The sequence below is a fragment of the Vombatus ursinus genome, unplaced genomic scaffold (genome assembly GCF_900497805.2).
Source record: "Vombatus ursinus unplaced genomic scaffold, bare-nosed wombat genome assembly UNPS02014768.1, whole genome shotgun sequence".
NCBI classification, from domain to species: Eukaryota; Metazoa; Chordata; class Mammalia; order Diprotodontia; family Vombatidae; genus Vombatus; species Vombatus ursinus.
The window spans coordinates 29,227,100-29,251,908 of record NW_020954546.1 but is presented as its reverse complement, the minus strand read 5'-3'; the positions used below and the strand labels follow the sequence as shown (position 1 = coordinate 29,251,908).

General features: G+C 36.1%; 1 protein-coding gene and 1 long non-coding RNA gene across 5 annotated transcripts; both read right to left on the bottom strand.

The window, feature by feature from the left end:
• Positions 1-736: 736 nt before the first annotated feature.
• LOC114042827 lies at positions 737-7,425 on the bottom strand. The gene is made up of 2 exons (XR_003569032.1): positions 1,873-7,425; positions 737-1,210 (listed from the first exon to the last, which is right to left on the bottom strand). It is a non-coding gene; the product is annotated as an uncharacterized LOC114042827 (long non-coding RNA).
• Positions 7,426-10,031: 2,606 nt separating this feature from the next.
• On the bottom strand, positions 10,032-24,242 carry ZNF207 (zinc finger protein 207). Of its 4 annotated transcripts, none has more exons than XM_027861555.1 (11): positions 24,039-24,242; positions 22,125-22,251; positions 19,149-19,287; positions 17,873-18,043; positions 17,652-17,727; positions 17,103-17,150; positions 15,991-16,061; positions 14,611-14,768; positions 11,682-11,924; positions 10,869-11,031; positions 10,032-10,744 (listed from the first exon to the last, which is right to left on the bottom strand). In XM_027861555.1, the coding sequence occupies exons 1-11, from the start codon at positions 24,077-24,079 to the stop codon at positions 10,584-10,586; spliced, it is 1,398 nt and encodes a 465-aa protein (XP_027717356.1). In that variant the 5' UTR covers positions 24,080-24,242; the 3' UTR covers positions 10,032-10,583. The 4 variants fall into 4 exon arrangements, with proteins under 4 accessions (XP_027717356.1, XP_027717357.1, XP_027717358.1 ...); XM_027861556.1 differs by having other exon boundaries at positions 17,873-18,040; XM_027861557.1 differs by lacking the exon at positions 17,103-17,150.
• Between the last annotated feature and the right edge of the window lie 567 nt (positions 24,243-24,809).

The following is a 24,809-nucleotide window of genomic DNA, read 5'->3' as shown; positions in this document are numbered from 1 at the left end:
CTTTTGCCCATTTTCCCTAGTTCAGTTAATGTGGCCACGCATACATCTCTTCCATATGATAGGTCTTACTATCAGAAGACAGCTAACTATATTACCCAAGTCATCTCTTCTCTGGAAAAAACCTCCCCAATTCCTTCAACTAATCACTATACTACATGATCTTGACTCTTCTCAACATCCCAATTGCAGAGACCTTTGGAGGTCCTTTAGTTCAACCCCACCTTTCCCCAACACCATTTGAGCAATGAGAAACACTGAAGGCCAAAAGTTCCTTGCCCAAAGCCACAAAGGTAAAAATACATGACAAAACGAGTCAAAGTCAGAAATTTAGCACTCTTTCCACAGCACTAACCTGCCTCCATAATGTCCAGCCACACACACTTTATCCACCTTGTACTTGCTTTTTTAAACAAATATTGGTATTTTTATTTATCCTTACTAAATTTTATTTAATCAGATGGCCTGGATCTTTTTTTGCCTTCGATTATTCAAAATGCTGGCAATCCTTCCCATCTTCAGTGGTCATCTGAAATACTGCTAAGCACGCCCTCGATGCTTTTAAGATTTGTAAGCTGTTACTTTAATTTCAAATAGGCAACAGTAAGCAGTTCTCCTCTTGAAGTCATCTCCATCATTAATAACCACTGACTGCAACCCTGAATAAGGAAGTTCAAAATACTTACAACTTCATGTTTTGTTTTGCCCCCAAACAAAAAAGCAACACAGACAAAAGAAGTAAATCCATCTCATTTAATCATTGTACACACACACTTCTGTAAATGTTAGATACATATACAAAGATGAGTCCCAAATCAGGAATTCTAAATTTTCGTTAATTATGTAATTTGGTTGCTGGTCATGGCAACCATTACATGCAGTTAAAGACACATACTTACCACATTTGCACTTTCTGTAATACTTAATCTAGGAAAGGACACAGTGCTTTCAGGTTTTATTTCATTGCAAATCTTACAGACACCACCCAAAGAGTCAGGATTTGTTCATTTAGTGTCAGTTCCAGGAGATATAATTCCAACACATTCAGAAAATTCTTATTTTCTGAGGGTTTGTTTGTTTTTGCACAACCACCATTTCTGTATACCAAAAAACTTCAAAGTGTCATTTCTGTCAAGGGTTCACAAAATCACAGCAGGGAATTCATGAGAGGAAAGCACCTTTAGCAAATGCTGGCAATTAACCAAGCTGTAAGCTAAAAAAAAAAACAATTTTGCTACATTGGGAAGAAACAAGGAGCAAAAGGCAGCACAATTACATTGATATATACTCAGAGGCTAGATACACTAGCAAGAATCAGGCAAAAACTCCTAAACTAAAAGTACCTACTTGTGTGCATAATTAGTACTATAAAGAAATATGTGCAACGTTCATGCTTAAGAGAACTCCAAAAATAAACTATGCAAGTGACTTTATATTCAAGTAAGCCCTTTCAAAACACTATCTAAATTAAAATATTTTTGAAATTTCTGAACATTCACTTAAAAATGAACTAGTCAACAAATCATTATTTCTCACTTAACCCGAACAAAGTAGGCTCCAATTACTACATAACTGTAGCTCTACACCTGACTGACAAAGATTAATTGACTCAATACTTTAAAGCCCTGGGTAGAAAATGCTATTTTTTTTTTCAAAATGAAATATTTTGGATTTCTTCTTAACCTAACACTTTCAAAAGAAAAGTGGGGGAAATGTTAAGCCATGCAATATCACCTTCTTAATGCTCCTGGTTTAAGGTAAATCCTGGAAGGCTACAGAGGAATTCTGCTTAAAACTATATGCAGGTGGTGCCTTAAGTTAGTTCATTTTTTTAAAAATGTAAAACTTGAGATAAAAGTGTAAAATGGTACTCACCAGGAAGACAGCTCGTATAGAGATAGTTTTAAGGAAAACCAAATCTCCACTGTATCTACTCCATTTCTTAAATACAGTTTAAACTGTGAAAGGCAGGGAACCTTTGCCCTCAGGTAATTTCGTATAAGAAACAACAGTAAATATTAAAAAAAAAAAAAACACATTACCAGCAGATAACCCTAGATTTATTTTAACCAAACAAGACTTGTCTATGAAATCATGAAAAGGCAACTGTTTTCAAATAGTTATAACTCCAATTTAGCAGGAGCACAAGACTAAGTAAATATCTATTTTAAAATTTAAGTTTTCCCAATTTCTATATGGGAAAAACCTTAAGTTAAAAAATTCAAAAAATGTAGCTTCCAGAGATGAAGTCCTATGAATCTTTGTACTCCCCTCCCAACCTCCCACTCCCCCCAAATTTCCCACAGTAATGAATGTGAAAGGAAGACATTATAATCAAAGCTCAAGATTGGGGAAGGGGAGGAGGGGAAATTAAGCCTCTGAAGAATAAGTGCTTTGTAGTCTCCCCGTATTTTAAGGTCCATATTTATATAGCTTATCTATGTTGCTTAAAGATTCATTTCTTCATACCACTCCCAATTCCCAGAATAAGTCACACATACTCTTCTTTAAGAACCAAAAATAAGCAATACTTTAAAGAGAAAAAAAACTGAACATGGTTAGCATAATTTCAAGCCCTTGGTAGAATAAAAAACTGAATGTTAAAATATATACATATAATTATTTCCCACCCAAAGTTATCACACTTGCAGCATCTGCCTGAATTTCCTGATGTGGAGTTTTACATTAACTTAGATGTAACGAATGAGGTTTTATGCTGTTCTTAGTACAAAGGTAAAAAGTACCTAAAAGTCAAACAGTAACATAAAATTGAGGTATATTCTAATGTAAAATAAGCAAAAAGTTAATGCTTGTTTGTAGCAAAACTAAAACATCTATAGTCAAAATGTACACTATTTTAACATTTTCTATCTTATGCCTGTACAACCATTTGGTGTTCCTAAGCTGTAGAGAGTGAACATTTTTTCAAGACTTCAAGCCACACTATAAAAGTGTTATCTTAAACAAAGGGAGAATGCGAGAAAGAATGCAGAGAGGCTCAAACAACAGATGAATCCAAGCTCTGGTTTCCAGTACTCCAGCCTTGGCCAAACAAAACCCCTACTGCCTTTTCCTTTCATGGAGAGCACATCTATTTTGGGTCAACCACAAAGAGCCAGATCATAAGGGAGCGTCATTATGATGACCTAAAATCAGCGGGTCTAGAACTGCTTTTGCCCCCAAGTGTGTGTTTTTACATGTCCAAAGCAGCCAATATTAGATGTAGTCATATTTAACTAGAAGGCTTTTTTTTTCCTTGTGTGGTTATATGGATATGTTGAAAACAATATTTCAAATAGGAACATCAGGTACTTACAGATTAAACTAACCTGTACTGGCAGTGCTGTGGGATTTTTCTTCTCTACCAGTAAGTAGCAAATGCTGAAATTCTGCTGCTAGTTAACAAAAACACAAATTGTATTAAACTGAGGAGTTCAATCCATAGTTATAAAGTCAATGTGCATTAAATTTCCTCAGAGCCTGCTATTTAAACATTAGTTATTTCTCTAAATGCCACAAAATTACTTTACATGGGCTATTAAATTTGGTGTGATCTGATCCGAATGATGAAATGATTCCTTCTAACCAATGATATAATTTGCATATTCTGATATTTATGTTGACTTAATAAAAGCAATTGCTTCTAAAGGAGCAGAATCTCAAGATAAAGAGAAAACTTCTAAATTAAAGAAAATTCTACACCACAGACAAGTGACTTCTTTTAAAATGTCAAAACTTAAGATGACAGAACTGGGATTTCTACTGTTTAATTTCAATTAAAAAAAAAAAAGATCTGCTATATAATTTTGGTTAGAGGTCTTTTCTACCATAAAGGGAAAATCTCTATTTCTCCCCTATATTGTTTTTCCCCTTGCCCACTTTAGTTATTAGGTAGTCTTATTAATCTGTGATGATAGTAGATGATGATATCACTGTTACTTCCTCCATGTCTTTATACTGATACTCCTCCTTTCTTCCAGTTTAAAATGTTGAACTGTGTATGAAGCAAATATTAAGGAAAACTTATGTTAAGATGAAAATAATTTTCCCAATATGACAAAAAATTATGTCATTACTTTGGAGGACACAAAACCAAATGCAAAGTATGAGTAGGAACTCTTCCCTATATGAAAACGTCTTGCCAATGTCGGGCCAATACAGAAAATCACCGTTTCTAAAAAACTCCTTTAGTAGGATGCAGAAAGCAGTCCATCTCTGCCTCCAACTATGTGATTTAAAATCCAGACACAGAGGATCTGTCCAAAACAATATAAATACCAAAGGTTTGCTGGGCTTAAGGGAAGATCACCATGATTATTTAGTCCACATTGGACAGCAGAGGACTCACTGCTAAATTCAACCACGAAAGGCAAATCTTGGAGACCCTCTAAATTTAAATCACCTTAGTGGTGAAACTCCTAGTGTGTCAGTGATACTAGAGGACCAGAACAAATGCCAAAATTATTTGCCAATCTACTCATATGGCAAAATTGTATTTTGTCAAATGTTTCACACACCTGCACCCATAACTATAAATTGCAATTTAGCATCAAAAAATAGCTTTCAATGAAACGAAAGTGATAAGTAATAATAACTAAGGTAGATTTTACTTACACGCATGTCCCTTGCAGTTATCCTGAGTAATTTGATTACATATATGGTATTTAACCTCCAAGCTCCTAAAAACTTAAAATCCTTCTACCTATCAATCAAGAAAACCTTCAACTAATCTGTTATTCTTGAATAAGCACTGGCCAGCACCCACCATTATAGCCTCAAAGTAGGTGCACCCTAGTTAACCACCAGAAAGTATCCTCTTAAGATCTATATTTAGGTCTTAAAATCACTTTCTTTTTTTTTTTTAAAGTTACACATCAGATTTTTCATAAACAAGCTGGGTTGACTTTAACAGACTTTTAGAGTAGCAGATACTCTAACATTAGGAGGAAAGGCAGGGAAGGGGGAGAGGACACTTCTTCCTTAGGGCCAAGAACAAATCTATTTACAAAGGCATTCTGCTTCTGTTAATAAGACAGCAACATTCCAATGGATCATTATACAGTGCAGCATTCTTTCACAAGCCACACTCACTCTTCATTTCCAACCAATGCTAGGTTCAGGAAAAAACTACAAATGCTTGAATACTATGATATGAAGATGATGATCTGCAAATGTCAGAGCAGTCCAAACAGAAGCTTTCCCTTCCCCATTCTTTACACATTCATCTAAATATGATCCATAATGGGGGGTGAAGGGTTTGTTATGGAAAATATTTTAGTAATTCAGCATCAACCACAAAATTATAAGCACCAACAAGTGCAAGGCACTGTACTAAAAATGCTATAAAAAGCTAAGTGCTTCTGATTTTAAATGGGACACTTTACATATTATATAAGGCATAATCAGGTGACTCCTACACTATGAAACCCACACAATGACAGTAAATGATTCTAGTTACATGAAAGGGGAAAATTCAAATCATAGCAGTTAACTGCCAGAAAAGCAATTAACAAAACATTATTTACAAAGTTCCATCAAGTATTTCTATTAACAACTGTATCAGAGGCAAAATCTGAAAGCTTAAGATTTCATGCCTCCTCTTAGCCAAAATTATGTTAACTTGAAGACTTACAGGAAAAGAAAATCAAATCCAGAGCATTCAGAATTGGATGACCCACAACTAGATCAAAGGAGGATACCCGTTTAAAAATACAATGGTTGATTATTGTACAAAGTGACAGGAAATATAAATAATGTGTAAGAGGGTTCCTATACCTGACTACATAACAAGCATTATCATTATGCTTGAAGACATCTACTGTTCATTTTATTAAAACAAAACACTGTCTTTGTAAACAAATAACCATAACACTTATCTGATGCTACCAACAGATGCTGCAGATACCTGAACCATTAGTTAAGTCTTATCTCTAAATTGCTACTTATCTACTAAAGCACAAATTACAAAGTTACTTTTTAATGCATTAATTATATTCTTTTTTCAAAAATAGACTTTGGGTCTCCCTTATGAAATACCACCCTTTAAGATAAAAGAGTAGCAAAATCCATCATACCACAGGAATAGTTCCTAAGGAGGATATAAGAGCTCTCAGCTGATTCAGACTTATCTAAAGTTCTGGCATTAGTAAGTATTAGAACAATTTCTAGACATTAGTATTAACACAAAATAATAGCTAATGCTATGGAAGGAGCCAAATATCTGACTCCTCCTGTATCAGGTTATCTTTTTAGATTTGTCGATCATAATTATTCAAACAGCAATAATGAAATCAGAAGCAGTAAGTTTGTTGCTAAAGAAAAAGTTAAAAATTTTTTTTATCATCCACTAAAAACTAGAGTGAAAAATCATCTTTATAAAACCTTAAAAACAATTTGGCGATTTGGTAATAATTTAATATTTTAATTTCACATTTAAAAATGCTAAAGAGAAATAAAACCCAACATTTCTTAAGTGCTTAAACTGCTTTTAACTTTGTTGCTCAAAAAAAGGCTTTCCAAGAGGCAGAATGGTGGGCCAAAACTTATGAATAAAGATGTTAATCTAGGTTTAAGCTTTTGTCTCACCAAGTAAAATTTAGTTAGAATGGATTGGGACTCTATTCAATTAGCCTGAAAAGAAACCTCAAAATTATCTCAATATTGCAATTTTAAAGCACATTACTAACTTTAAAATATACCACATTTTCCAACTTTTTTGGTTGATTAAACACATTAGCCACTAATCTTTCAAACTGATGTCTGTTATGCTCAAAATTTCTTTCCTTTCTTTTAGTAGCCTTTATAAAATCAAATTTCTATTCTCTTCCCCCCTCCCCATGTAATGTAGGGGCTCTACATTAACATTTGCTCTAATGTGGTGACTTTAAAATATCAAATATTTATAGATAACAAAAGTTTCATTTTAAATGCAATTTTTAATATTAAATTACTTTAATTATCAAACATGTATCTAAGGTCTAATGCAATGTTTCAGTTAAAAAGCTGGGTAATTCAATTTTTCATAGGTCATAAATACAAATATAGCATAACTGAACAAATTTCATGCCTCCAAATGAAGGCAACTAAGTAGAGGCAGTCAAAACACTATATAACATGTAAGATTAATTTCAGAAAATTTTAATGTTTCTATAGTAGGACTAATAAATGCCTAACATTCAGTTTTGTTTATCTAACAACACCACAGTCAAACAGGAATATTAATATAGAGCCTTCTCTGCCAAAAGATTATAAAAATCCTAAATTTAATTAAATTTAGGGGCCTTCACCAAACTTGCTGCAAGTTTGGGGACATAAATATCCAACAGCCATAAAGCTGTGAAAGCCCCCATAAGGAATAAAATAAATCCCACTTGCCTCAGACTGAACAGGGCAACACTGAGACTCAGCCTCAGCCTGTCCTATGGCAGGGCTATAGGAAGAAGAAAATTTCAATTTTAGAAAAACATGACCCAATTAATTTTAAAGACATGCATAAAAAATGAACAAAATCCCAATGATCAAGCAAACAAAAGAAAAATCAGCTTTTTACTACTTGTGTATTATAATTTCATACTAAGCCCACATTTTTTATTTGTTGGGGGTTCCCCCACACTTTTAAATTAGAAAGAAGGTGCTGAGATAAACATTTAATTTGCAGCTTGATCACTGGAACATTAATACACCTACTATATATTTTCCCCATATCTTGTAAAATTTATTATGCTATGTCACTAAACTAGAAATGTTCTAGGTGAAATGAAAATCTCACCAGCCACTTGACCCTCAGTTGGTTGGTTGTCTAACCATACAACTAATAGTTCATACAGAACAACTAGTGCCAGACAAATTTAAAGAGCTAGTCTTGAAGGAAAAATGAGAAACTGACAGACCAGAGTAAATCAGTCTTGTCACTTTCTTAATCATTGAAATTATACTGCCTGCCCAGCTAACCCACTCCATAGGATTTCTGCTACAATTTTACCAATTATTTCAGGAAACTTTTAAAGTGACAAAATCATCTCTATTATTCCAATTTAAGTAATACATACCACCATGGACCACAAAAGCAGTTAGGCACAAGAAAGTGTTTTCCAGAAGTTTAATCATATTTTAATGGATGCATCAAAGCCACTAGAAGTATTAACTTCTGCACACCAAGTTCTTGATCCATAGACTTCAAAATGCATTAAGAACTTTGTTGTAAAATAATGGTCTCATATATAAAATGGAAATTCACAACTTCATACAAGATGAGTCCATACAAGTCAATTAAAGAGACCACACATTTAAATCACATAAATCATTACAATCTACCAAAAATCTACTTTTGCAGGCATGTCACAACTAAATGCACTTCCAATTAACTTAGTTTTAGAAATCTTTTCCTGCCTACTGATGCCAAATACGTTTTAACCATTTGTTATCCTTTTGTACAGTTACAAGCTTTTTGGGGAATTTCAAGACTGAGCATAAGATCCCTCTGGGGGCAGGGGCTCTTATGCAGTTCCCAGCTGGGTTACCACCAAGACTAGTGATCTTGGATGTGTCTCTAACACACCAGAAAGAAAATTCTTACCAAAAGAATGGAATAGTAGCTGACAACTTGACAACTATGAAAATGTTTATAATGCTGAGCATCTTTCAAATAAATGATTTTCACTATTTAATTCAGACATGGGTTTCCTTGAAACAAAAAGGCAAAACACTTGATAAAAGACCATGCTTGAGGACTAAGACTTGTACCATATTAACAAATTCAAGTCATTTTTATTACAATAAAATATCTATTTCTTGAGTTTAAATTGTTTCATAAAGAATGTGAAAATATTTCATAAAGTATCAAATCACAACTCTTCTTCCCTTACCCTCATATAAAAATTTATAAACAGTGAAGTAATTTGGCTCTTAGAAATAAATATTAATACCAGATGGAAAAGGTTTATGATGACATTACAGATAAACCTTCTATAACTATATACTGAATTCTTTAAGAAAAAAATCACATCTGTTAACTATAAACTTAAATGAAAATAAAGAGAACTACAAGAGAAACACCAGATAATCTATTAATAAAACACAACAAAAGCTCTTTAAAAACTTTAAAAAGTCTTATTTCTACAAATGAAGAGCATAAGTCAGTTCTTACATCAAATTTTTAAATATCCTATGACAAAGTGATAATATCCACAATAATCATAAGCCAGTTGACTACAATAATCACTAGCTGCTAGATGCAGTTAGTGGATGGAGTCTGAGATTTAAAAGACTAATGCAGATTTAAGACTATAAAACAAATTCCTATTAATTTCACAGTCCCTCATAAGCTTAATATTAACTCAAAGATGCTCAGCAATACAATTAGTAAAGTTATGTAACCAACTTGCTATACGGGAACTATCAAACTATACACGTTTTAATCTTAGGATACAAATTTTAAAAATTAGTGTAGCATCAAGTATGAGTTTTCAATGTTTTAAGACAAATATAGAAAACATTTATAGTATGTGGCTAAACTTCTAGAAGCTTGCACCTGTAAAGCTTTTGAGGTCCATGACTAGAGTATTAAACGAAACAATCCTAAATTACATATGTGTCTGGCACTAGAGTCTATATACCCAGCAGCAGTAGGGAAGGTGTGTTAAACTCATATACTAAATTTCTAAAGTCACCTGCAATGTATTGAAATCAAGGGAAGAAAGCACTGAAATGTTTATACTCATCATGTAATGGTGTATTCATACTCTGCATTATGTCTAATAAACAGTAAATGAGTTAATAAAAGTACAACTTTATGTCTATTGCTCAGAAATAAGCAACTTTCACCATGCAGCTAAAGAGTGACCTGCAATTCAAACACAAAATTGGAGAGTATATCAAAACTTTGCCAGTAACTATGCATTTTTATTATATGTGGACATCTACTGTGGCATGCAGCTGTACAAACCTTTCAGGCAGTGGTCCACAGCTGGTCATGAATAAAAAGGCATCAATTTTTCTTTCATTTTATTACAATTAAGTTTTAACAGTACAGAAAAGTCACACGACCTTTAGTGGGTCAGTTGTTTTTTTTTTTTTTTTAAACCCTGCAACATGAGGAATTCTAAGTACATTAAATATTGTTACACGTTCAGACTTCCAATGTACAGGTACTTGGAAACAGTTACAGCCCTCACCAAGCTATGTTGGGGACATAAAGTCCAACAGCATATGAAATGCTGCGAAGGCATAACTTTACAAATAGCAACATAAGGTTACAGAACTTGCCTTTAAGGTGGTATGTTCATGTAATTCCAGCGCCTTCACAATTTAACGAACCATATTTACTATACTTCACTTCTAAAAACCTAGATGAAACATGAAAAAGAAGCCATACAGTATAAATTGCAACATCAGGAAAAGTTCCTGCTTTATTATTCCAAATAAAATTTTCCTGTGTAAAACAAAATGTCCAATAGTTCCTGGTATGTGAGAAGATAATGTTTGTTAAAGTCACAATGAAGCCTTAATTGACGAAAGCTTGGCTATATAAACAGCACAAGATGAGAAAAGGTTTAATCTCCAAACCTATTAGATTGGGCGAAGTAACATCAGTAACGGCCACCTTGCGACATTACAGGAGGTCTCATTCCCATCGGAGGTCGAGGAGGCCCACCTTGATAAGGGGGTACCATTGGAGGTCCCTGCCCATATGGAGGCATAGCCCCAGGAAGGTAACCTGGCATGGCTTGATGATGACCACCATATTGACCTATAAAACATATCCAAAGATATAACACAGGTAAGTAGGCCCTTAAAAACACATTCTGCAACGTCAATTACTTTAAAATCTATAGAAAGGTTATGTTCCAGGAAACAAACAAAAAAAAGAATACCATGAGGAGGCAATGGAGGTCTCATTCCTTGCTGCTGTGGAGGAATTCCTGGCTGTGGTGGCATCATACCTCCAATTGGTCCAACAGGTGGATTACCCATAGGGGCTTGTCCTGGTCGTGGAAGATTACGCTGATATTTAGGTAACTGCGCCCTTCTCTCTTCCTAAGAATGGAATTAAGCAAAATACTTTTAAAACCTCAACACACAGAACTTAGTCAACACTAAGAAACTTTGGACATAGTAGTTAAAATACTCAAAATAAAACACCCATAAACCATCCTGGACTGAGTATTTTAATTATCAGCATAATTTTTTAACTTTCTAGGTGAACCATCCAAAATAGACCCTAGTAATCTTCAACATTACAACTAAAGCAGGCCTAGTAAACTCAGTATTAACTTCTTATTGTCAAACTATCTTTAAATAACCGACCACACTTAAAACATGGTCTTTTAAAACATGTTAAGATAACAAGGAAGAGAGTCAGTAACATTCTTGATATTTGTTTTGGTGACCTGCTGATACTGGCTGACACCTATTCTAAGATTTATGTTAACTAAAATATTAAAGGGGAAAGCAAGTAAGGTATAATTTCAAATCCATTCTAACATTCAAAATAGGAAATACCAGAGCTAAATACCCTTTGAATGTTTCCTTTATGAACCAGGAATGGTAAATAATTTATGAGCATCAAAATCTTTTAACACAAAGGTACGTGCCTGTACGTGATCACTCTCACTAAAAGGTGAAATACTGCTAAAATATTTTGCTTTTGTAGCCATATTTATCAGTGAAAACTGAAAACCACTTACCAGTGATATATCCTCATCGGGATGGATCAACTTACTGGTTGCACTGGTTGTCGTAAGAGTAGCTGGCTTACTTGTTATAGAAGCAGCTGGTTTGGCTGCAGTGCTATTCGTTGTACTAGTGGTTGAAGCAGTAGACTGAGTATAAGCAGGGAATGTAGGCTTGGGAGGTTCGGTAGTTGTCGCAGGGGTACTATTTAAAGGCTTGAAATCTGTACCAACAGGTCCTTGAACAGCTGCCTGAGCCTGTGAATTACAATTCTTAATTAGCAAAACTCAAATATCCAAATAATTTCATTTAGGTAGTAACTTTTTTAAAAAAAGCACATATAAAATAAGCTAGCCCACAATACAGCACTCCAGCCTTAAAATTATATCGAAGCAACTCAAGAACACAACATAAAAGTCCCACAAAACCCAATATACTCCCGAAGATTTATGTCAAAAGGTACTTGACAAAAGCAACCACCAAAATACAAATCAATTCAAACTAACAAGACAGCATGTGTAACTTCAATTTCTTTCACCACCTCACCCCAAAATTTAAGAAAAATTTACACAAAGCTATCCAGTTATTCCTGATGATCGAGTATAGTGTCATATACTGGAATACTGTGATTTGCTCTTTTCACCATTCTAATTAGTTGTTTTTAGCAATTATTAATCTACAATGCAGCTCAAAAATGTTAGAAACTGCCAAGAATGTCATGTTTGTGCAAATCCCACTGTTACTAAACACAGTATCAGTAATGACTAATTCATCTGTCCTTTAAAAGCATCCTATAACAAAGAATACTGAAATGCTCTCATTAAATTTGTTTTAAAAGTAGGCCACAAATCATCAGTCCAACAGAAAGACTAAATTAGGGATAATTTATGTGGTTTTTAAAATATCAGTAACTTTAGCAGTTTTTCTGGAATTGAAAAAATAAATCACCAAAGCTGAGAAAACAAAGCCAAATATTTCAACTTTAGTATAGAATTCAGAATACTGAATTCCTGCACATTAAATGTGATGCATTAGATTAAACAGCATAAATCAAGAGCTTAATCATGCATCAAGCTAACCATTGGCCACTAAGAAGCATTTAATGCTTACATGCTTTTTAACCCTTTAGAGCCATAGAAATTTGGGGTATTGTTTTTCCGCTGAGCTTTAAAATTAGCATTCATGACAGTAGTTAGTGATAATTGTTTTTTTTAAAAACTAGCCATATCTCAATGTTGAGGTTTAAAAGGGTCCAAAGGGTTAAGTTGTAAAGCTTTTTTTTTTAACTGCAACTTCCTGCGTACTTGTGCTGTGCTAGGAAACAGAGCTTTAGAAGATGCAGACAGATTTTCTGAATTGGATGAAGCTGTACTTGAGCTTGTAACAGGTGTCCCCATCTGTAGCACAAAAGAAAGGAAACAGTGAAAAGTCTCCAAACAAATGGGTGAAAATAAGCCACGTGGTAGACTTTTTAACCTAAAGATTGAATTTTTGTAAATGAGGAATTTACCTTCCCTGCAAAATATAATCCAATTTGATATAGTTATTACAAAAGGCAGGCAGGACATGTTCATTTACAACAAACACAATCCAATGGCAATGGTCACAAGCCTTCAAAAAAAAAAGGGAGGGCGGGGAAGTGGGAAAAAAAAGAAACCCACCCAACCTAGCTAAAATTTTTTCCTATGAATGAATATTCCAGATAAATACTTTCAAGTCTGAAGTAAACGAGTGAATCAAATACCAAGAACTTATGTTAAACTTCATGCTGTCACTGTCTCAAATGAATGCACTTCTCTCCATGTTAAAAAAACACTCAAGTACTAGAAAAATTAACTAGAAAGTTGAAGTTATCACTTTCACATAGCGTTTAATACCAATCAAAAAGGCACACCCAAAATGTTATCAATTAAAGAGAAACCTCTTTGTTCCAAATGTTTCATGGTTTTTCTATAAATGAGTCCACTGATTGATTCTGAATCAAAATAGTGAAAAAGGTAAAACAAAAAGGGGGGAAATAAATACAGGTTTAATGTTATTTTCATCAAGCCTGAACATATTCACTATAAATCAACTAGACAACTAAGGTACACCTACTGTCCTCATCTTTAGTCATAAAAATAAATAGTATAGTATGTCGAATATAACAAGCACTTAAACGTTTAACTTGGAAAAAAAAATTAACTTTCTCAGACAACTGTGTCATAAGAATATAAGATGAATTAGATCAAAAGTATAGAAGTCAAGCCCTAAAAACTCCCAAGTGCAGCCCAAACCAGATTAAAATGTAATTGGGAAATGCTTAACAAAATAAATATACAATAAGATATAAATGTTAATTTTTGGTTTTCTAAGTAAGTCAATATGCAACCAGAAAAGATCATCTTCTATTAGTTTGGAGGCAAAGAATTCATGATCCCAATAGCCTTTCAAAATGTTTCTATATTCACCTGGAGAGAGTCACATAGTCATTTGGTGAAGCAGACAGAAATATTCATCATTCATCCCTCATCCCAGTCTCATCTCGCTTTCAGCTCACCTAATAGAAGCCTGGCTCTTTCTCTCTCTCTTTTTTTTTTTTTGGTAAGGCAATTGGGGTTAAGTGACTTGCCCAAGGTCAGCTCTTTCTTTTTTCATATCCATGCAAAGAAATTAACTTTGAGCCACAGTTAGAGCCAAGTCATGAAAGGGTGAAACTAGTTTGTCCAAAGGTCTTGACGTGAAAAAGCAATGTAAAGTTTCTGACAGCTTTCAGGCTATTCTGAATAGAGGATATCAAATGGTCTCCACATAGGTGTAATCCTTACCAATACCTAATATCAAACTGCTATTTAAAAGGTTCCAAAAGAAAAACTGAACTATAACCTCAGTAATATGCATGAGAAATAGCAGTTATTTACAATTAAATGCAAACATCCAGAATCTAATCAATTAACACCTTACCTGTCCTGCACTAGGAAAAAGTGGCTTAGTAACTGGAGGCTGGGGAGTAGGAACAGCTGCTGCTGGTGCAGGTGGTCTATTAAGAATACCAGGTGCTGTTACAGCCTGTGCTTGAGTCATAGGAGGCATCCCAGGACGAGGAACAGGTGGAGGCATACCTAAAAATGAGTGGAAATTTGGTCAGTCTGTTAAACATTTCATTAATAAAAAACTATTTTTACAAAACACTGAGGCTAATATATGTAAAATATGTAATGTTTCTAAACCAAAAATTTAGAAATTGATCCATAAATTCAATTAATTCAGAACTGTGGCATCTGGCCCTTATGAAAAACCTTTAACCCCTGCCCCTTCCCTATTTCTCTACAGGCCTAAAAGAAGGTGACAAGCATTCTATACAGGAAATATGCAGAGTAGTGCACCAAAGGGGACAGTGTGGAACTTATGCCCAGGGTTGAATTTACTAAAATTCTAGACTTGATACTTGGATTAGTGTTTGTAAAGTACAAGGAAACTTTCTGAAGTAGAATGCAAATGTGCACAAAATCAGGTATTTGTGTGTATTTCCAAAGTAAACAATGATCAAGTAATTTAAAATATAAGCTTGCTTTCTTTGTCCCAATCACTAACAAGTGCCAAAACTCTCATATTTAATGGAAATCTTTCTAAAACGGATTTACACTTCCCTGCCTTAACATATATTTAACTGCATAAGAGACAGTATTCCTGGTCCAAATGGCATCATTCCACCCATCAGTATCATTCTATTAGAAAGCAAATTTTAGAATAAACATAGATAAAACTATAATAGTATAAAACAATAGACTATTATGTTCGTTTCATAATAATTCGGAATCATCACAAAGATAAATTCAATTACTGTGCTATGACATAGTGCGATCCCAAAGGTCTAAGGCCTAAGTAGTGTTCCTTCATTGGGAATCCCGTGCTTTAATTCTTTTACTTGTTTTTTAGTTTTCTTATATTCTCTTGCTTAAGATAATGTCATTTCTCATAGTGATTAGCTGACTGCTCCCCAATTTTCTAACCAAGCTAGTCAAAGTTCTATCTATATAAAAAGCCAAGAGAGCAGAAAGGGATGACCGATGAGCATCAAAGTGCATTAAATGATTCGGTACAGGGCTTGGCAATAAGTTCAGCTGTTCAAAAGCCATTTGCTAATTTGCTGGTTGTCAGTTTTAGGAGACGGCTGAGGCTGACAGATAAGGTGCTAGTTTTAACTCCCTGTTTCAAACCTCAGAGGGGAAAAAAAAATAGTATGTGACCTACTAACATCTCATGGGTCAAATCTAGTTATCCAAATTGAAAAATAAACTTACAAAACCCATGTTACATAAGGAAGCATTCTGCATGTCCTACCTGGCGGCATACCAGGCATCAGAGGTGGTATTCCTGGTCCAGGTGGCATCATTCCACCCATTGGCATCATTCTATTGGAAAAACAAATTTTAGAACAAACATAACGTAAAACACAAGAGTAAACTATAGAAGACATCTTGACTAAGACTTGAAGTAATCACGGATTAAAGACTTCAAAAGCCTTCATGAATCCAATCAAGTTCAAAGCACACACAACAAAAAAATAAAAACCAAAACCACCAATTCCTTCAACAACCCTCAAAGACTAAAAATTCTAAAAACAAACCAAAAAACCCAGTAAACTTTACCAGAAAAAGGAGCAAAGTCAATCTTCTTGCCTGCATTTTTCCTCAACAGAATGCTCTACCAAATTTATTATCTAATGTTTCATTCATAAACTTGTTTAAAATAAAAGGTGCTACCATGAGATATGGTAGCATCTACCATAATAGTGAAATGTAATACCTTTGCCTACTATAGAAAATAGCCATAAATCTGAGTGAAATGGATTATTCTCTTTCTGCCTCAGTTTTAAGACTACATATATTTAGCCTCTGAGACAAAGTATTTGTTTTCTTCATTTTAAGGATTAAACTATTATTTATCCATAATCTTAAAAAGATCCACCATTTAATCCCTAAATATACACATTTCAATAGCATTCTTTCCCAAATAAAAACTTTTCCAAACTAGCTAAAGAAATAAGATAAACACTTCAATTTCTCAATTCCTAAGTCTCTGTCATGGACTTTGAAAAATAAAAATTTTAAAGTACATACTAAGTTTCATACCTAAACAATTAAAATGTGATTTAGCTAGTTGATGGCAATCTCTAAGTACAGACCAAACTTTAGTACAAAAACCCCATAAGTAGAAGTCATTTGAGACAAATATAACCTAAAACTTTTAAAAACCTATGTTTAATTTACAAGTCTAAATAAACCATTTCTCTTTCCTGCTATTTAGATACTTGCTGTCAATGACCATGGGGATTTTCAAGGTTGGTGAGAAAGTTACAAAACTGTTGAAGTCAACTGAATAAATATCATTATACACAAAAAAATGACATCATGAATGTACCTCCTGAATTACATTATGAATGAGATGCTTACATGTTTTCACCGCAAAATGACTGGGTGTATTTTCTCTGATGATGCAATCTGTGAAAATGTATGACAAAATCAAAATCTAACTGTGATTTTCAAAATACAGTGGGAGTGTATTGACTACCTGTCATATCCAACAAGATTAAGTAAAATCCCAGGTACCTCATAGTTATTTAAATTTTTGATGCTTCAACAAGTAAATAAATTACATTGGTCCACACGTGTCATGGATAGTTATAAACCTCAGAAACTGTTGGACTACAATAAACTATCTTAATTACAGCAATGACAACTAAAAGAGATAGCTAATGAAAGCAAACTGAAACTAAAAATTCATTTTCTGTAGAAGCGAGTAATTTCTAAAATTATTTGCAGCATTTAATTGTTACGTCTTCTCAGTTCTTAGCTTCACATGTTCACAATGTATAAAGCCATATACTGAACAAGGGAACAGAAAAAACAATAGCTCTTAATTCTGGATGAAACAATTGGGTTGAAAAGGACCAGTGGATTTAGGCACAAACCAACTAAAGCAGTTACAAAGATTTTCCTTACCCAGGTGGCATCCCTGGCATAACTGGAGGCATTCCTGGCATCAGAGGCGGAACACCTGGCATTAATGGAGGTATACCTGTAAATTTAACAATTTTCAAAAGAAATGAGTTACAATTTAACTGTCAGAAAATTTGTAAATACAATGAAATTAAGCCAAAGAAAATGGTCCCAAGATACAACTCTATGGTTTACTGCTACATTTTAAGTAACTTAGGTGTTACCTGGAGGCATTCCTGGTGCTCCTGGCACAGGTGGCAAGCCTGGCTGTGCCATTGGGGGGATGTAACCTTGTTGGGGTTGAACAGGTTGGGGCTGAAATGAAGTTGAGGCTGTAGATTCATCATCATCATATTCATCAGAATCATCTTGTTGCTTCTTCTTTTGACTCTCTGCTAATGAAGTTTCATTTTTATGATAATGCAAGGAAAAAGCTTAGAACAGTATTATTACTATGTCATTTTTTACATTGAGGATTTTTTCATTCCAGTTCAAATCTTTAAACTTCAAATATTTCAGTTTCAATCTCCTAACCTGAAATCAGATGGTCTTCATGGACTGCTGAAGTCAAAATAATTCAGTTCCTGGATGAAGAAACCTTCCAGTGATGAAGGCCTCTGAAATTTGCTAGACCGGTCCTCATATAAGAAACACAGACCATTGCACAACCTGTCCTTAAAGACTTTTCTGGTTAGTAGGACCTGACAGCTTGCTTGTACCATACTGACCTAGTTTTAAAGTAATTCCGTAACAAAATACACATTACTTTGAATGAACTGTGACCTCACTGATGGTATGTCCTATGACGACGTAGACTATACTGACTACACAGATATAAAAACATTAATCTCCTATGTGAATGTTGTCCATGTGTTCTTCCCTCCAGAACTGACAAAGAATACTTGTAGAATATGCGCTATCAGTTAGTGAAAAATTTTACTTAAGTGACCTACCCACCTCCTCATTATTAGTCATACATTTCTAATACCTTTTACATGCTGCTGTTCCTGTGCAATTACTGATTAGCAGCATATTACAGCCTGCAAATCACTATAAGCCTTCCCACTGTCCAATGGATAACTAACAACTGATTCTTTGGAGACTGTATTATTCCCTAACAACCACACAGCATCATCTGAATTCTGATGCTAAGATGGATCTTTGTTTTAAGAAGCAGCTGGGGGTGAGTGGTGGCCATTACAAAAGTACTACACAATTTCCCAAAGGCAATCTAACCTGAGAAGGAAGCTGACTATCTATTCTTAAGTGTACTTTAAGTATCTCAAACTCACAAAGTCCAAAAGAGAACTCTATCAACTTCTCCTTAACCCATCCCCCTTTCACAATCATCTCCCAATGTAATGGACTTTGTTTCTTTGTAACCATCACCTAATAATAATTAACATCTTTCTACATGTCCCAGGTATTTTCTTAGGGAAGGAAAAAACAGGGAATTACTTAATTTATTTTGAGAAAGAAAAGCAAAAACTTTAAATTCACCTTGAGTTTTTTGTTCGAGAAGTCTTCTCCGCTCATCCATATCTTTTTCTGGAATACCTTCCATACCATAGATTTCCAATTCAATGTCTGTTCTCCCAGGTATGGCATTTGGTACAGCATCTATTGTTTCTTTATGCACCTATCACAACAATTTATTGTCATTTCATTAAGATAAAGACCAAATTTGGCTTGTCAAATTTTTCAAAAGAGGTCCCTCAAACGATTAAATCCCAAGCTCGATAGCATTTTAAAAAACCATCACTAAAGGGCAGCTAGGTGGCGAAGTGGATAGAGCACCAGCCCTGAAGTCAGGAGGACCTGAGTTCAAATCTGACCTCAGACCAAACACTTGACACTTAGCTGTGTGACCCTGGGCAAGTCACTTAACCCCAATTGCCTTAAAAAAAAAATCACTCAAGTGTAAAATTGGAGAGCAGGGGAGGGTCATATATGAAATATTAAAGTTTAAATTGTGAAAAATTTTGAGAAGTGTTTTACTTTCAAAAATATCTTGGACTGCTTTTAGGTGTCTATTTCCAAGCAGACCACTTGAAAAGGCTTTAAGTATTAATGAGGTTTTTACTGTACCCCACGAAATTAAAACAGGCTCCAAAAGGACTGGGGGGGTGGGGAAGAGGTTGGTTGTTTGGTCTGGTTTCTGAAAGAAGATTGAGAAAGTCCATGAGCTTAAAATATCAGCAATGTACTTTATCCAGCCACAAAGTAAACAGATTATCAAAACATTTTTGCTTTCTGTTACACAACTTGATGAAGAAAAAAGAAATTTATATTAACAAACACTGGTTAACATGAAGACCTCTCTAGGAATCAGGAAGAAATCAGGTTTTTTTTTGGAGCTGGAAGTCCAGTTTTCTCATTTTAGAAACAAGGAAACTGGTTTTAAAATGGTTACAACTTAAGGATCCTCAAAACCAGAATCTTAGCCTCAGGACCTTTCCAGTAAACCACCGTGCCCATTTTATGTTTACTATGTATTTTGCTAGATACAAGGATCCATCTACTTTTAAAATAACATGAGTCATCTGTTTTAGTACAGCTACAAATGTCCTAACACATTTCAGCAATAGCCACTCACCTATTATTGAAATAGAATAACTGTTCCAGAGGTAGAATACTTATTTTTTTTCCCTTTCCTACCAGTGTACTTCCAATCAGAACAGACAGCTGGCTAGGTTTCATAAATGTACTTAGATGTAAATCTCAACTTTCCTGGAAGATTTAATGATGTATATAACTCAAATTAAAAAATTCATAGTATTTAATTGGCAGCTTCTCCTAATAGCGTCAATTAAAATTATTTTTGTTAAATGCATGATCCATGTTTATTCCCTAAATTCTACTGGCTTATGTAAGCTTAAGCAACCATGGCTTTCTTAAAACTACCCAACAAATAGTATAATCTCTATTCATTGAAAGGCCGTGGAGTTAGGAAGATCAGGACCCAAATCTAGCCTTGGACATATACTGTGTGAACCTAGGCAGGACAACCTCTCCATGACCTTAGCAACTCTCAAAGAAGTGAAGTTACACAGCAGTCATCTTGGTAGAGGTATTGGTTGGTAAGCAGAGGCTGCATTGGTATAAAGGAGTTTTCTACACTGATGGAAGCAAAGGTCAGAACAAAAAACTCAAATGGTATCTTCCTACAAATATTCAACACCCTCACCTGCTATTAACATCCCTGAGAAGGAAGGAGCAGAGACTCATTTTACAAGAAACTGTGAGGAAGAAAGAAATAAATAGGTACCTATTTACCTAGCAGAAATCAGGATTCTAGTACAAGAGCAAGCTTCTTAGGTGGAAAAGGTCTTTGGCTCAAATTCAAGAGCCTGTAATCCTATTTCCAATTCTTAATTTATCTGACATCTAACCTCTTTATAACTAATTTATCTGCAAAACAAGGGTCTGCCTATCATAGCTAGCTCATTGGGTTGTTAACAAAGAAAGTATATGCAGAAAACCCTTTGAAAACCACTAATGATCTTTTCATCAAGACTTTTGTTCAATCATGTCTGACTCTTCATGACCATATTTGGGGTTTTTCTTGGCAAAGATGCTGGAGTAGTTTGTCATTTCCTTCTCTATCTCATTTTATAGAGGAGGAACTGAAGGAAGCAAACAGGGTTAAATGACTTGCCCAGGGTCACACAGCTACTAAGTGTCCAACTGAAGATTTGAATTCAAGCCTTTCTTACTCCAGGCCTGGCATTTTGTCCATTGCGCCACCTAGCGCCCCTACATAGGCACTACACTACTGCTAAACTTGGGACAAACATCTTGTTTTGCTTTTCCTCCCACACAGTCCACTAAAATCAGTTCTCAGAGATTATCACTGGGGCCAATTTAACCAAAGCCAGGGAAAATTCTGCTGAATCAGACCCCAAAGTACTTATTAACAGGATACATTCTAAGAATCTCTTCAAAATAAGTTACAAATTTTTCCTTACTCAAAAGTAGAAAGACTAGCGAAACCCAGCAATAAACGGATGATCTAAATGAACTCTTTCGAAATTCTATAAGAATAAAATGAAATACTCCTTCAAAAAAGTTAGGCTAATGTCTTGTTTAAATGGAAATGAGTAACAGCACAGCAGTTATTAAGCACTGGTATACTAGGAATAAAATTGGATAATTCTGTTTGCAAAATTCAAACCACTATCAGATTCCTCTCTCCAGATACCTGATTTGTATAACATCTACATAATATTTTAAGGGGCATAACTTCAAAAGATGCTGTCCAAACCTCTACCTGAATTACTTAAGTGAAAATTTTAATTATGACTAAAAAACATAATACTGGCAAACACATCTGATTACTGCATTTGCATTTAAAGTTCACAGCTGTTAACATTTGTAATACAAATTCACCCAAGCCCTTTCCCAGAAGAAAATACAATAAATGTGGACAATACTTTTACAGATTAAAAAACAACAGGTATGAAAAAAACCACTTACTTGCATACAATGAATAGCTAAACCAGGCCCTGTATATAATTTTTTATGACATATGTGACATTTAAAGTGCTTTGCTTTCTGATGCTGTATTAGGATTTTCTCATCATCAAAATCTCTGTTACAATACCTAATCATATTGTTAAGGAACATAGTGAGGAATCCATGTTAATTGTGTTTACAACCTTACATGCATTTTACAACTTTGGCATTCAGAATTTTTCAAACGATTTACTTACTACATATTCTTCACACATAATTTCACACCCATTCCCATGGTTTTCTCATCACCGTCCCAAGTAGGATTACAGACGTATAAGATAAGGTACCTCCTCACCCAGGTCTGTTCCAACCCCGTTGTTTTAGAAAAGAGAAAACTGAGGCTCAAAAACTGACTTGCCCAAGGTCCCACATTCATAAATCCGACCTATCGATGCTATTTTATTTACCGAATTCCTTTCTTTTTTTTTGTATTTTAAATGACAAAACTAACTTGTCTTTTTGTCCCATGTCTCTTAATTGCATCTGTCAAAGAAAATCATGGAATTCAATGCTTAAGAAAAGTCCAAGTTACCCGAATAGAAAGAGTTTGTTGTGCTTTTACATATTTAAATTTTCTTTTGCCAGAAAATATTCCAAGGTAAACAGAAAATAAGTGGGTGGCCAAACTTGACATAGAGTAGGCCATTAACAATAAGGTCCTTAAAGGCAGAGATTTTTTTTGTTTTGTTTTTATCTCCAGAATCTAGAACATGGTACTTAATAAATCCTTGATTTACAAACCATTCAGCATTTATATGTTAGCAAAAACTAGAAATTCCCTCATTGTGGCCTACTGAATAACAAGCTGAAATCACTTCTGTTAGCTGGCAGGCTCCTTTTAGACCAATGCTGTTATTTTATTCTTTCTATTCCCAAGGCCTGGCACACAGATTAATCCAACAACCTAAGGCAAGAGTAATCCATCATTCCCCCCCAACAAGGATTACAGTTAAAAAAAAAAAAAAAATGCAGCATCATAAAGATGTCTTTTAAAAGTCCTTTCCCTCCCCTACAAAAACTCAAATCAAGTTTTCACAGAGTCATGCATCCAAAACTGAAAGGGATCTATTAAGGCACCCAATATGATTTTACAGATGAGGATAACGAGATCCGGGGGCTCGTCACACAAGTCGTGACAGATTACCAGGGCTTTTTTCTCCCTTTTCACTGTACTACGCGGTTTCCTTTTAACCAGTTCTTTAAGACAACGTTAATAGTGGTTAACGTTGCAACTTCGGGACAAAAGGGTCAGGCACGAAGCTGGGATGGGGAAATTTTAAGTACGTTTCTTTGGAGTGACCTTTACACTGAACCCAGCAAGATGAACTGCAGCACCAGGGGGAGGGGAAAGGCCTTCCGAGACTCCTCCGGGCCGGAAGGCCTAGCGCGGCTTCCTACGAGGCCCCGGCTCCGGAGATTAGGGGGAGCCAAGCCCAGCTCCCCTTCTCCCCCACCCGCCACAAAAAGCCGTGGATCCAGTCCACGTCCAGGCGGGCCGGGGAAGAGGCAGGTCGCGAAGCCGGCCCGAGGGTCCCCACGATGTCCCCTTAGAGTCCGGCCGCCCTCCGTCGGCAGGGGCGGCGGCTGCCGGGGCCTCCCTCGGGCTCCGCAGCCGCAGCCCCAGTCTCGGCCTAGGTCTGGGCCTCCCCTCCCTCCTCCCCCCTCCCTGCCCCCGCGGACTCCGCAGCCTCGGTCTCGGCCTCTCCTCCTCCCCCCGCCCCCACAGCCTCGATCTCGGCCTGGTTCTCTTCCCTTCCTCCGGGCCCCGCTCCGCGGCCGCGGCCTCAGCCTCGGTTTGGCTCTCCCCCTCCCCCTCCCCGCCGAACCCCAACGGCCGCCCCCGCGGGGCCTCGCCGGCCAACCGACAAAGGATACCAGCACCAAGGCTTCAGCTGCTTCTTCTTCTTCCGCCCCATGGCTGGTGCGCTCGGGGGAGAAAGAGCAAGAGAGGGAAGGAGAGGCAGGAAAAGGGATACAAGCACGCAACGGCTACCGCACCGTCCAACACAAGCGCCGCCGCGTCCCACAGGAAAGACACAAAATGGCCGACCGCCTCGTTCCCTCGCCCCTCCGTTTCCCGTCAGGCAGCGCGGCCACGGGCGTGTGAAGCCGGGGTCAGGATCACGTGACACGCCCCTCTTTTGGGCCCTCCCCCACTGGCTTGGGCGAGGGGAGGAGGCTAAAGAGAGCCAACACAGGGACGCCATTTTGTCCTGGCGCTTGCGCAATCACGCCAGTCCCTACTTCCTCTTTTCTCCTAGGCTTCCAGTAAACACACAACTAACTTTCATTAACTCTCTTCCTTGTTTTGAATACACCCACACCCACTCCCACCCCAACACGCTCCCAATTCCTCCCCTCCATCTCTTCCCCACGTGATTATACACAGTAACTCAGGGCCACACCCTACCTCCCTACGATTTCCACACCAGCCATCCCCCATCAACACCAAAGCAGGTAGGTGCGGAAGAGCACAGGGTAAATAACACCGAGGCATGAAGGCCTGAGTTCAAATCTGCCAAATCACTCAACTTGTATTTGCCTGTTTCCTCATCTGTAAAATGGGGATAATAGTCCCAACCTCTCAGGGTTGTCGTGAGGGTCGGATGAGATAATCATTGTAAAGCTTTATCATTGTGTATCTGG